The sequence below is a fragment of the Thermobia domestica genome, chromosome 6 (genome assembly GCF_964235325.1).
Source record: "Thermobia domestica chromosome 6, izTheDome1.hap1.1, whole genome shotgun sequence".
NCBI lineage: Eukaryota > Metazoa > Arthropoda > Insecta > Zygentoma > Lepismatidae > Thermobia > Thermobia domestica.
This window is the reverse complement of record NC_137459.1, coordinates 277,481,024-277,495,761: the sequence shown is the minus strand read 5'-3', so window position 1 is coordinate 277,495,761 and position 14,738 is coordinate 277,481,024. Positions and strand designations below refer to the sequence as shown.

The window sequence follows — 14,738 nt, the reverse complement described above, 5'->3', positions numbered from 1 at the left end:
TCTAATCTACTCACCTGGTCGAGCTGTAGTATGCCTGCTAAACCTCACAACTTTAAAATACTACAACGTTGCGTTAGAGCCTACTTGTCAATTCGCTTATGTTTTACGCTTTAATTTCATGGACTTTTTCCCGAATTTATATTTGAATGAAGATGGATGTTCAATTTTATTTTTAAAAATAATCTTCTTTAGCGAATATTTTATTTTTTACATATTATTATATAATATTCTCTAGTATATTCTTTCACCGTTTAACTATATTTTTGCCTATACCATTCGCATATATGATAACTTCCCTCTGTTGTGATTTGAGTCATGTACAGTGCAGTCTGCGGTTTGAGGAAAAGTTGTTTAATTTATAAACCACTATACTTCAAGTGGTAACTTCTTTTAAAATTTGTATGGCGAAATAATATTTTAATACAGAGTACAAAATCTTCCTGGTTATGTTAAACCTAAATGCATTTTAACGAAAGAAATTGTATCTTAAAATGTGATTATAATAGACTTGTATATCTGAAACTCTGACAAAGTTCATGAAAGTCAAGACAAGAAATTCAATCTGACGAAATATTAAAGGTGCGTATGTACTTGTAACACACAATATGTAAATTAAACCTCAAAGAGTAACGCAATTTTTAATTTACTATTGTAAAGCAAGGCATACGCATTGGCAGGCACTAGCTTGATCAAATGAGACAGAAATGTTTAATTAGTTGTTCAACAGACGGTCAATTAAATTTCCAATGAAACAAAAAAAAAAAAAGAAAGAAAGGAATACATAATCCGAAACTAGGAAATATTGAAGAGTCATCTCGTTTTTATTTTCTTCTAATACCTGGAACGAATAAAAAAGTAAATAATGACAATAAGGAAAGTAAAACTAAATTAATTTAGAATGTGGTCGATTTGAATCAATAAAATCTTACGTATACACAAATATAATTAGGATCTTTCACGTAATTGATCCTCTGAGACACGTGTTGCATTCTTATGGTAAAAAAAAAAAAAAAAAGACAAAGCACATATGCGAAATTTTTGCTAGTCCCTTTTCAACATTCTTACACACAACGTAATGCCACAGTTCAATGTGCAATCCGAAACATACGTTATCATACCGGAAATCGAGATCGTTTGTTTATTGAAATTTAGTATCCCTTTTAAGCGCCGAATCAATATGAGATTCAGATGTATATTTTAAAGTGGAATTCGAAACACAGTTATGCGCTTCAATCGGTAATCGAACCTGGGTCACGCGCAACAAAGAACACCTTGCTAATGTAAAATTGTGAATTATTCTCGATCAAAATCTGGTAGACAAAGGTCTTAATCTCAAGTACATTTATCACACTGAAGAAATGTTTCTCACCTACTTTGTTTCAAGAACCACTTTGTCATTTGTTTTCCATTCCGCTCCGCTAATTCTTTTGATTCTACTTCATGCCCACATTTTGAAGACACCTTTTTTTTTTTTCATCACGTTTGAATAATGCCTATGTTTATACCTCAGTCCTTTTCCCAATTATTTATTTATTGGCCCACAAAGTAGACTTTTCCTTCTCATAAATGTTTATTTTGTCATTTCTATCCTTCCTCTTATTTAAAGTTCGCACTTTATATCAATATTAATAATACCACCTAGTTGTCGGAAACTAGTCCCTTATTACATTTTCTCCATTTCCATTTCTATATTTGGCATTGACCACTTCGTTCCAATCGTCATGACTTTCATCTTTATAGCATTTATTTTCATATCATACTGTTCACGGCTTTGGTCAAGTTTTTTTAACATAACATTATTCTTCTTCCGAAATTCAGAAACAATCACCATCTTATCCGCAAATCGTAAACATCTAATCAGTGTATCATCTAACGAAATGCCGCCTTCTTTATGTTGATCTCATTCATTTCTCTTCTAGATATATATCAAATAACTTCAGCAAGTGACAACTTACCTGCCATTTTTTTTTTTTTTTTTTTTTTTTTTTTGCAATCACACTCTTTTCTTCTTCTCCTATTCCTACACTCACTTGTTTGGTTCATATATAAAAGTTTCGAATTTCTGACAAAACCTTATCTCTTCATGATGAATATGATCTAGAAATCATTACCTACAATTGTATAATTGTAGGTAATAATCACTAAAAAAATCATTATATCAGATCGTGAAGATTGGACAACTAATTAGTGCCAATGCAAGTATAATATAATTAAAATAAGTCTCTTATTTTGAGAACATTTTGCATAATAATTTTGAGCAACGCAATTCTTATTCTGTCATTCCTACTCAATAAGCTTCCCTCATTCTCACAACCATTTGGAAATGAATATGACACGGTATGTCATTTAGCAGCAAGTCATCACCTACGCCGGCAAAAACCCTGTCTTCTAGGAGGGATACCTAATTTTGCTTTCGCTGCTGTTTCATTTATAGATGTTAGCGAAGCAAAACATATATAAAGAATTTTCTTTGTGGTCCAATAAATATTATTTATATTGTGATCTTCATCTCTGAACACGCCACAGGGCCATTTTGTGGAATACTTACGTCAAAAGACATTTACGTCTGAAACACTATCATCACAAACAATGTTTGTAATTATTTTCATATAACAGTGACATACTACATTTTGTCTTTCCCAAACTTATGGCAGCAGTACCAACTGTTTACTCAAGAAGGGCATACCGGGGATCTTGGAAATATTGTGTATTTAATGTAATGGATCAACAATTTGTAGGTATGGTAGTAGCATATCTTGAAATGGATATGATTCACATTCAGACAAGGACAACTTTGGCTTGGCTCACTTTGTACTTGGTACTTTATTTCTCGGTGGCTACTGGCCAGATCTGAACCAAATTTGGTGGGCGAATAGCTCTTAGCAAAGTGAATAAAATATTGTATTTGCTGGCCGGGCTTGGTTAGGGACAGTTTCGGTTCGACAACAGAAGCTGTATTGTACAGCTTTGCAAACCAGAAGATTCTGAGTTTGATTCATCTCTGCTTCTTTAAAGTTAATTTTACAGGGTAGGATATGCCGCAGTTTCCCATGGTTTAAACATTAGTTGCAACATTTATTCTATGGATTATTGTACGTCCGTACGTATATACTTGATTAAATAATTTGTTGAATTAATTTACAACATTAGTCTACTAGGCAGGAAGAGTTTTGTTGTGCAACACTAAACTTTTAGTGTCAAAAAAGTTTGAAATATGCCAATAATAATAATAATAATAATAATAATAATAATAATAATAATAATAATAATAATAATAATAATAATAATAATAATAATAATAATAATAATAAATGAAATATTGTATAAATACCTAATTGTAAGTTCGTGAAGTGCGAATGATTAAGGTTCCATGAATTTAACAGTAACTGAGTTTGTTTATTTTCTCAGATTATTGATGCAAAGCCATCACTAATTTTATAATTATAATGTGTTAAGTGTATCTAACTCTCAAGGTAGAGAGATATTTTTTTCTTCCATTTTATCTCTTTAGAGCACCTTATAGTTTAAAATGAAATCTGATTTGCTAATTTAACAATTTGAGCACGTTTTTACTATTGTAATTTTAAAACCATCCGATTCGCGTCATCTTCTGAAACATAGAGATCCTTTGATGGAAGATAGCTGAGCATTTAACTGTTCTTACATCAACAACACTCGAAAATTCAGCGAAGCAAACAATAGCTTCTTTTTGTCCCAGGGAGTTTGACCTTTATGTTTTACTTCTATATAAAGAGAGAGACAGGGAGTTGAACGTGGACGGCAGATCTTATTTAAGACCTCCTCCCTGGTCCATTCTAAATAATAGCATGTCCTGTTTTTGTATGCCGATTCGTCTTTCTTCTTTCAACATTTTCCTTCCATTGTTTGCTTCTTCTGCGAAAACCTCTGTTCTTCCTCCGTTGCTGCCAACTGATAGAAAGACGAGTGCTCGGCTGAGCTTGTAATGAGGTCAGCCTGTTCCCGAAACTTGACAAATGCGGAGCTCATTATCCATGGTTGCTGTCACTTGCCGCTTACAATCACGACAATGACAAAAAATGCATATAAAAGGGAGGAAAACTGTACAAGAAAGAAATGATAAAATAAGACGCAAAAAACCAGGGAAGAAGAAGAACGACAGCTAAACGAGCGTAACAATTCAGATGCTCGTGGGCATCGCGTTACTCCCATTTAGAAAACTAGACAGCAGGGGAAATTAACGAAGCTCTTCTCCCTCGGCTTTCGTAGCACCACTCCTATTCTAACAATTAAACCGAGGATATTCCTTTTCTTGATTAAAAGAGTGGCTTTTCTTCTCTCTTATCCTCTTTCTATTTCTTGTTCTTTGGATTTTCCTTTCCTATATATATATATATATATATATATATATATATATATATTGATATTTCTATTTGTGTGTGTTTCTGCCACCTTCTAGAACTTTTATAATGGTTGAAGAAAAACATGTATATATACTCTCAAAAAAAAAAAAAGAACAATAAGCAATACATTTGCTTTAGTATTTACGATTAGTCGCGCATAGAGATTCCTGGCTATCGCGTTCGGCTCATCATTAAGAAATAGGGCTCTCATAGATTTATCTATAACAAAAGCTAATCTAATACAACAGCATGTCGGTGTAACTCTTCTCTTTTTTTTAAAAAAAAATATATGTGAATGTGAGCATGTATCGTCAGTTAGATGGTGACGTAAGGCATTCTGGTAATTAACTTTAAGGAACAACAACATCTCGGTTGGCAATTAATTAGGCTAAATATTTCTATCTACCGGTGTTCATAAGTTACGCTTCTGGGATGTGTATGAACTCCAAATTGATTTGCGAAGAGATAACATAATTCTTGGTATTGGAAACAGCATCGTGGGGTACTTTTCATGTTACTGAAATTAATATGTAGCAAACTTCGGTCCAGAAAGCCAAAAATAACGGCAACGGGAACCGACGTGTTGATTATGTCACCAAACAGAAAGATCTTTGGGTGATCATAGTGATTCTTGAGTCATGAGTTTGGGGGATTGAATTTATAAATTAAAAAAAAAACGAATCATATATTAATAAATATTCAAGTTGATACCGTCAAGAATTGAAAGTTAAAAAAAATGGGATCTGGATCTGTTTCGAAAATGTCTTGAACGATATGCAATCGTATTTTGTAAATCAACTGCAAGTGGGGAACGCGAGAAGTAAATTAAAAACAATAGTTTACGACTGTATACTATTCACTTCACATGTGCGAATTTTGGAATCTGATCCAATTTTCAATTTTTTTTCTCAGGTTTCAATTCATTATGTTAACAATTCAAATATATAAAGAAATAACTTTGCGAGTAATTAATAAAATGTGTTATTAGGTGTACATCGCACTACACAAAGAACAATCTTGGCTTTGAAATGTAAATCACGTTCTTGTTTAGTTTAATATCTTATGATTGTGCTCCTGAGGTAAGGAGGTGGCGGTAATGAGATGGATGACTTTATGGAACGAAAATAGTAAAATGAAAGGAAAAAAACCTCTAGAAAGTCCAGGTACACCGTGTATGAGTTATGTTTGAATATAAATCTGCAAACGCAATACGAATGTAAATATCTGTTTCAGGTCTATGTCGCAATTTTGAGTAGTTTAGTGACGTAAGAGTGGTACGGAATGCTTGTCGTAGTAGACATTTTTAATTTAGCATGATATGGGGGAAAAAATAAGTGCTAAGAACTGTGATTTTTGGTCTGCTAATTTTCCATGGAAGCGAATCATCAGATTTCAAACGTATTTGATCAAGAAAAAAACATATATATATATGACATTATTATTTTCCTCAAACAATAAACTCAATATAAACTCAATTTCTGTTGATAGGTTGATAAGATTAGCTGCAAAAATGATGCATACTGCACAATCATAGGGTGACGTGCATTTTCTCACGGTGCAATCTCGCACGGTGCTCATTATCGAGCAATGTCACACGGTCCTGGTTATCGCATTAATCAGTCAGCAGGTGTGGTGCATTTTCACACGGTCCATCTGCAATCACGTGATTCACCCTGAAACTTCTTTCACTACAAGGGGAGGGGGGACAGAACAACTATGAACTAAGTAAGAACAGAGAATGAGCAAATACAAGTTAAATACGAACAATTGCAATTAATATTAGAGAAGGAGAGCTTAGAAAATGTTTCACTTTCACAAAAAGAATAATGAAGAAAGTAAGCAGAAATTAAAATAACAAAGAACAAGATAGAACAAAGAAATCAGCAAATAAAAACAATAGTAAAGAAGAAGAGAAAAATAGCATATACAATAAGAAATTGAAATAAATGAAAAAAATAACAGAAACTATCGGAAATTGATATTAATACATAAAGAACAGCAAATGAAAATAAGAACAAATAAAGAATAATCAAAAATTAAAATAATTAGGGACAGAAGAGAGAATAATCACACATTAAAATAAATAAAGAATAAAATAAGCAGCACATCAGAGAATTCAGACAGGTAGTTCAACAATCGAAGAAAAATGTGCCCGCCCTAGAGCATAGAAAAACGTTGTGATTTGTAAAACACACAATATTAGCTCCATACTCCAAGGCGGTTCTAAGAAGAACCTTGTCATCTTGTTATTTTCCGAGCGAACAGCACGTCGTTAAGATGGAACCTTCTACTTTTGTACGTCGTCAACCCATTTTTACAGTTCATAGCCCATTATCTTAGGTTTTGCAAATAGCTCAAGCTTCTCAAGCAATTTTTAAGGTCTGCGCCATTTTCTAGCTTCTCCAGGACTAATTGCAATCGTTCGTCAAGACGGATGTAAGTGAATTTTCTACGCTTCTCCGAATTGCAGTCTAAGCCCTGTCTCGCGAAAGCATGAAAACTGGCTGTCGCATCTGCTTTTAATACACTCACAAGCTCAAAGATATGTGGTGTACTCTTAGATATGGTGCGATTTAACTTATTGTGCCAACCCTCCACTGGGTTGTTTGTTCCGTGCCTTTGACCGTTGCAGTTCCATATTTCTCTTGGAACATTTGCATTATCCATCCATTGTTCAATGAAATAATCGTTGAACATTTCGATTTTCTGGCCAGATGGACAGTCCTCCATGACGGTGAGCCAACCTTCATCGATCCTGCTTGTTGGTATTAATGCCAATGCACTACACATGCGAACATGATGGCGTACATCTTCATTGTGGAGGTATTCTTCGACGAGACCTATACTCTGAATCTTCCGCCAGATACTCTGGTTGAAATGGTAATGGCAGCCGGAAACCTGTGAATTGGGAAACACTGCACGCAACGCATTGATTGCAGCAAGTTCAAAATCTATTTTTAACACTCGAGGTTCGTTCTGGCCAGACCACGTTTTAAGAAATGTAAACAGTTGTTCGTATGTTCGCTCTGTTTTATCTGGCAACAATGCATACAAGACCGGTACAACCAGTGTCTTATCATGTGTGCTTCCTATGTCTGCATGTATGGTGTATAACTGGGAAAAATACTTACAGGAACTCTTGAACGTTCCGTCAAAAAAACATTGTTCGCTTTCCTTCAGTGCTGGTTTCAAACCCTCGTAACCAAAACACAGAATTCGTCCGTCTCCTTCCAGTGCGTCGTACTGTAAAAACGAGGTACCATCTTCAAACCGAATCATATAATCGGGAAAGCAGATATTTCTAGGAGTCGGTGCACCTTGATGTATGCCGAGTGATTTCCTTCTAACACCATTTAAACCCCCTTTCTTCTGATCATACGATGGTATGGAGGTTACTAGGTCCAGACCTTGATTAATTGGAACAGCCATTTCTTCTTTGAAGATAACAGACACTGGTGTAAGGATCTCGTCTCTTGCTCTCTTCTTGCAATTTGAAAGTCGCTTTCGTATCTCGCAAACTGCAACATCAGGTACACACTGATGATCTCTTTCCACAACTGCTATTTTATCTTCTGTCTTGGGCAGATTGAGCCTGCCATGGCAATTTACCTTCTGTCTGTTGATGCATAGCTAAAATAATAATAATAATAAAAAAACATCAGCTTCTGAAATAAACAATTGAAATGTGTTTTCGCATATACGTACACACACATAAAAAAGCGTTTGCTCGGTTACAAATGTACAAAATAAATTATTATTCATAAGTATCTTTTGTTTAAAAAATGAAACATAAAAACATGCGAATTTGTGTTATCACTTCCTTTTACGCAATTATATATGTGTGGATATTTGTTTAGGTAAAATATCACATGAAAGAAAGTTAATTTTTAAACACAGTAAAGCTCCGATTATCCGCAGTCTTGGGAAGTAACGTAACGCAAGTAACGCGTTACTTGTAACGCGTTACTTTTTAAGTAACGTTTTCTAGTAACGCGTTACATTTCTTCCAAAGTAACTGTAACGGTAACGAGTTACAAATTTTTAAGTAACGTACCTAGTTTGCGTTACTTTTTCGCGTTACATTTCGGATGAGTAACTACAATATATGTATATTTTTTTTCGGAAACAAATGTTTCTTTCCTGTAAGTGAATTTCTCAGAATGGAACAATGGAGCATGAACGATGTCAGTGACCAACAATTCCTGCACTGTTCGCCTTTTCCCGTTTCGCCTTATGACCTCTAGCAATGAAATTATCATGTAAAACCTGTTATCATTTTTCATCTTAATGTAAGGCGGAACGGGAAATCTCGATGTGCATTTTCCCGTTTCGCCTTACGAACTTTACGTTGTTGGTTGGATTGCAAATACATTCATAGATACAATTTGGTTTGTTTATTTACATAACAAAATATAGTGCCACTTGCTGCTTTTGGAAGATTAGGACAGCCTCAGGGAAATCACGTGTACTGATTGCAAGCACCTGGAAGATTTTGCCTTAGATTTTGACAGCTCCAAATCAATACATTCAGTGAGTGAACTACGTGTGCGTTGGTACTAGTAATCTATTTTACTTTGAATGGTGTTGTTTTTATAAAGATGGAGAACGAAAATATTTTGTCGTTCGAACATTTGAAAGAATACTTTTTCTTAAAAGCTGAAGATGATGGTGAACAGCAGTGGCGTATTTAAGCTTAAGCAGCCCCCCCGAAATCTTACTATAGTAAAGTATATAAAATATCTTGCAGAATTTTCACATTTTTAGGCAAAGCCCCACCGAAACAAAATCGTAAGTACACTACTGTTGAACAGAATTTAAAAATAAAGTGGTGCCCCGGCGGGAAATATTTATCAACAATTAGGGTGCTATAATGAACGACATTCAGTAAGGATTTAATATGAATAAACGGTGTTCTGATGAGCAGGACTACTTTATTGATGTAATGTTGATGGTGTGTAATATTAGGGTTCTTTGAGATCAGTTTGCATATCCTAAAGTCCCGTTGATTATAGAGTTTGGAACAACTAGCTTTAAAAAGCTTGTATCGATTTTAGAGTTATTGGCAATTTTGATTCACCCCCAGTTCATATGTTCTCCTTTCGTCAGTTGTAGTGTAATGTTTCTCTATATTCTGTATTTTTAATTTTACATAGCAACATTGTTATTATAGTTGCAGAATTAATATTATAAATAGTTTAGCAGAATAATAATAAGCAACCATCTTTTCTAACGCATAGGGATGGGCACGAGTCAAGCTAAAACTCGACACGAATCCAAGTCGAGTTTCGAGTCGAATCAAAAGTAATATTATCGAGTCGAGTTCCGAACCGATTCACTGTTTTTGGCGTCGAGTTTCGAGTCGAGTCGAGTTTGATAAGTGGCTCACTCGTTTTAACTTGTTTTGAAATCATGGGCTGATTACGCTGGAAAGCGAAAGCCATGAGAAATGTAAGCTAAGCAATAATATGGAATACTTTTAGTGTTGCTCACGAGAGGGGACACTGTTCGCATCTCGTCTCATCTCGGAGCTCCTTCGTGGCTAAGCGGTTAGCGTACGCGCCTGTGGCGTGGGAGAGCCGGGTTCGATTCCCGGCGGGAGCTCATGTGGTTCTGATTCCACGTTAATCAGTAGATCCACGTCTCATATAGCCTCGCTGCTGAACGGAACGCTAAACTAAAATCAACTCAACTCGTCTCATCTCGATAGTGAGACTACAAGAGATTTTTTTTTATAACAAGCTTAGCTCGGCTATGCTTAACTAAGCCGATGGCTCGAGCCGGCTCGCTTGGGGTGAACCATCGGCTCGAGCTGGCTTGGTTGGGATAAGCCATCTGCTCGGTTCGACTCAACTGAGCGAAGGGCTCTAGCCGACTCGGTTGGGTGAGTTGTTGGCTCAGCTCACTTCTCGGTTTGAGTCGATAGTGAATGAGCTGTGAGCCGATCTGCTCGAGTCGTTGACAATTCTAAACCCGGGCCGAGCAGTTTTGAAGATATTTGGCCAGTGCCCTATAACTTTTAACAACGTTTGGGTCGAGCCCGAATACTCAACCTATACCCTCAACCCAAATTCAGAAGCTCGTGAACGATGTCCTTTACTCCTAGACTTCACGACTACCGAGGTTGGGAATCAACTACTGTTTTAGTATTTATATATAAACAGCCTATCTTTCATGTTTATACACAGTGCTGTTATAATAATAATAATAATAATAATAATAATAATAATAATAATAATAATAATAATAATAATAATAATAATAATAATAATAATAATAATAATAATAATAGAAGAAGAAGAAGAAGAAGAAATTGTAGTAGTAGTAGTAGTAGTAGTACCATTGATAATAATTATATTGTCTATATAAGATACTTGAAGAGAGTACTCGAAACTATACACCAGATTTGACTCGACTCGACTCGAAACTCGACCCGAATTCGAGTCGAGTTGGAGGAAATTTTTCAAGCCGAGTTCTCGGGTCGAGCTCAAAGATGTCTGTTTCTAGTTGAATCGAGTTTCAAAGAAAACTTGCTCGAATTTACTCGTGCCCATTCCTACGAGTAACGCAGTATGGCGTTTTAGTCAATGTTATATTACATTAAAATGTTCATATAGTTGTCAAGTAAAAATTTGTCCTTGCATTTACATAATAATAATAATAATTGCAGTAGTAATAGCAGTACGGAAAACTAAGTAATAAGATTTTTTCCACATATTCAAAGTTTCGGACCTAAAAGTAACGCGTTAGTAACGCGTTACTTTCGAAGTAAAGTAACAGTTACTTTTTTGAGGCAAGTAACGCGTTACTAACGCGTTACATTTTAAGAGAAAGTAAAGTAACTTGTAACGCGTTACATTTTTACAAGTAACTTACCCAACACTGATTATCCGCGAGTACTTTTTTTTAAGCCCTGCTGCAGCCGCCTACTATTATTTTTCATAAGTACTCGAGTCGCTGCGGGATGACAATCCGTACGCAGATATGTACTGTATGTTCTAATACATAAAAATAAATTGCATTGTAAAAATCAATATTTCCAATTTTCTGCTGTATTGTACATATTTTAAAAGTTTTATTATGTCTTGTTCGTACAATAAAACAGTGTTTATGCTGAAATATTTTTGGGTTATCGAAGATTTTCGCCATCTCTGGTGCCCTTGCTACCAAATTCCGCGGATAATTGGGGCTTTGCTATATTAGAAGCACTAAAACAACGTGAAAAAATATTTATGCTTTAGAGAAGCAAGTATACTGTCCTCTCAGATAAAGATTAAAAGTAATACAGATACTGTTCTTGTAATTCAGATAAAGATTAAAAGTTACGAAATTTTCAAAATACCATCATACATGTAAGATATCATAAAGTAAGATATCATACATTATTGCATATTTTCGAGTGCCTTAGACGATCGGTGCCCAGTTTATGAAAACAACCACCAAGAAAACTAAGAATGTATTAAATCCACAATATAAGCCAACCTACTTCATTAAAAGAAACTAACATGTATTACGAGAACATGTCATGTCTAGACATCGGATTTTTATGCACTTAAAATTTATGAAATATGCATACAACTTCAGGGACTTCTTTTTAGAATTTACTTTTATAATAGTTATAGGTTACATACTCTTAACGTTTTAAAACGCACACAAATAATGGAATTAAGTTATATGAGAACACGATCTCTGGTTTTCTTGACATTTGTATTTTACAGTGGATTCAATTAACACGAAATAATACGAGTTGAGTTGATTTTGAGTTTAACGTTCCGTTCAGCATCGAGTCTATATGAGACGTGGGCCTACTTATTAACGTGGAATCCGAACCACATGAGCTCCCGCCGGGACGAAATAATACGAGTCTACACGTTTCCATTGTACAAATAATAATAATAATAATAATAATAATAATAATAATAATAATAATAATAATAATAATAATAATAATAATAATAATAATAATAATAATAATAATAATAATCGTTTTCAAGGGTTTACTCTTCCCGCAATTAGCCTTACAGTGTATCACAAGATGCTTCTCTTCATTTTTTGGTATCCGTTTATGACATTTGTAGCCAGAAAATGAACTATTAACATCAATAGATGTTACTATACAATATTTACGCAGAGGAGCAAGTGTAGTATATATATATATATATATATATATATATATATATATATATATATATATATATATATATATATATATATATATATATATATATATATATATTCTGGCAAATTGAAATTTAACCCTTGGACATATTTTCCCATGGCTTCAATTATTTTTAGTTGGAGTTTCTCCCAATAAGATCCGTCATTTTTTTTTCAAGGAGTGTTCGAATTTACCAGAAAATGACCGGAGCTCGTGTCGAACTTCACCAACTAGAGCTAAGCATTCACTGAGTAGTAATAGTCGTATCTCTTGTTTCTGAATTGATGTCGACACGATATTACAATGTCATTATTATTATCAGATTTCTCTTAACGTTTTGGTAATTGTGGGCATTTCTGCTCTGGTGATCGGTTTCTAACATTATTGGTCGTCTATAAATTAGGAATTCTTCCATCTTCTCATGCAAAAAATCCTTCCGTTGCATAGGCATGTAAATGTATTGAAAATATAAACTAAAACTGGATTTATTCCATGTTGTAAGCATACATCTGAAATAAAAACTTATAAAATGTGCTGAATATGCTCTTGAGTACTAATATATGCTCTAACCTTTGAAATATGCATTTATATGCACTACAAAGCTTCAAATTCGGACTATATTATTATTTCTAGAAACCCCTACCAAATTTAACAGAGATGCATACGAGCAAACAATGCATTTGCATAAAAATCCGATGTCTAGTCATATTATATGAAGCCTTCGCGCCCCCCCCCCCAAAAAAAGAAAATAAATTAAGAACATAAAAAAAGGAAACATGAATTTTTACAGAAAATCCTAATTCTATTAATACGATACTTACCCATACTGTATGATCCCTGTTTTCTCTCTGCATGTAGTACTGGAACCCTGCATGAACTAAGAGACGATTACCTCTGCTAGTTGTTATAAACTCCATTTCTACGTTGAATCACTATGTTCACCGAACAACGAAAACACTAAAATTAAGGAATTAGACATCAAGGGCGATTCTTTTATACCCTATTTATCCCCCACCCTCCAATGACATGATTCACAGGTGTACCATGGCCATACGCACCTGCAGAGATAACTAAGCAGTAACAGGAAAAGAATAATCACAAAATAAAAGTTTATTTAACTCATCTTTCTATTTTTAAACAATGGGTTCCGACTTCATTAACAAAGTGCATATTTTATTCTTTGCTGTGGAGAATGACTTTATTGTCCATACATTATTTCCGAAAATAGAGATCTTGATCAACTTAGCCGCAGAATGCCTTGAAAGTCGACCTGCAGAGACGATATCAATTTGAAGTGGAAACCAGTAACACATTTTAGTCTGTTTTCGCAAGATTATTTGTTTTTCTGAATTTTTATTTTCATGTACTTTAATTTGCTATTATTTTCGTTATTAGTTTTATTTTATTTTTGTAATTATTTCCTCTTCTTTATTATAACGTGTGTTTGTTATTTTTTTCTTTTTTCTAGCTTCTCTAGTATTAATTGCAATTGTTCATATTTAACTTGTATTTGCTCTTTCTCTGTTCTTACTTAGTTCATACTTGTTCTGTCCTCTCTCCCCTTGTAGTGAAAGGAGTTTCAGGGTGAATCACGTGATTGCAGATGGACCGTGTGAAAATGCACCACACCTGCTGACTGATTAATGCGATAACCAGGACCGTGTGAAATTGCTCGATAATGAGCACCGTGCGAGATTGCACCGTGTGAAAATGCACGGAATCAATCATAGGATTGTTAACATAAGAAAAGAATAACTGTGATGCTCATTGTGAATGTTAGTATACTAGTTCGTCAACCTAATGTTTTATTCTGCGAAAATAATGTAAGCATAATGGTTGTGGAATTTTTCACTCAATTCATCTAAGAAGATGTATATATTTTGACCAAAATTAATGAAAACGGGATGCGAATTTATGGTCTCATCATGAGGAAGAAAAACTTACAATGTCAGATCTACTGTTTATTTAATTACAATGTGATAACAAATTTATTAGATATGTTCGAAATACTGAAGCAGAGTTCACAGTCACAGTTTTCAACTTAAAGAAAAAATCTAATGGATCAATATTCTTATATAATGCGAATTTAAATAGTGCGAATGGATAACCCATCGGAGTAGCAGACACAATCTTGATTATGGTGCAAATAGAGGAAGTTTAGCAGAGGGTATATTTTTTTGTTATAAACTAAAGTGCAGAGT

The 14,738-nt window shown here is 34.3% G+C and overlaps 1 protein-coding gene across 1 annotated transcript; it reads right to left on the bottom strand.

Annotated features, from left to right (window-relative positions):
- Positions 1–6,713: 6,713 nt before the first annotated feature.
- On the bottom strand, positions 6,714–7,172 carry LOC145687559 (uncharacterized). The gene has a single exon (XM_081761025.1). The coding sequence runs from the start codon at positions 7,170–7,172 to the stop codon at positions 6,714–6,716; it is 459 nt and encodes a 152-aa protein (XP_081617151.1).
- Positions 7,173–14,738: the final 7,566 nt, after the last annotated feature.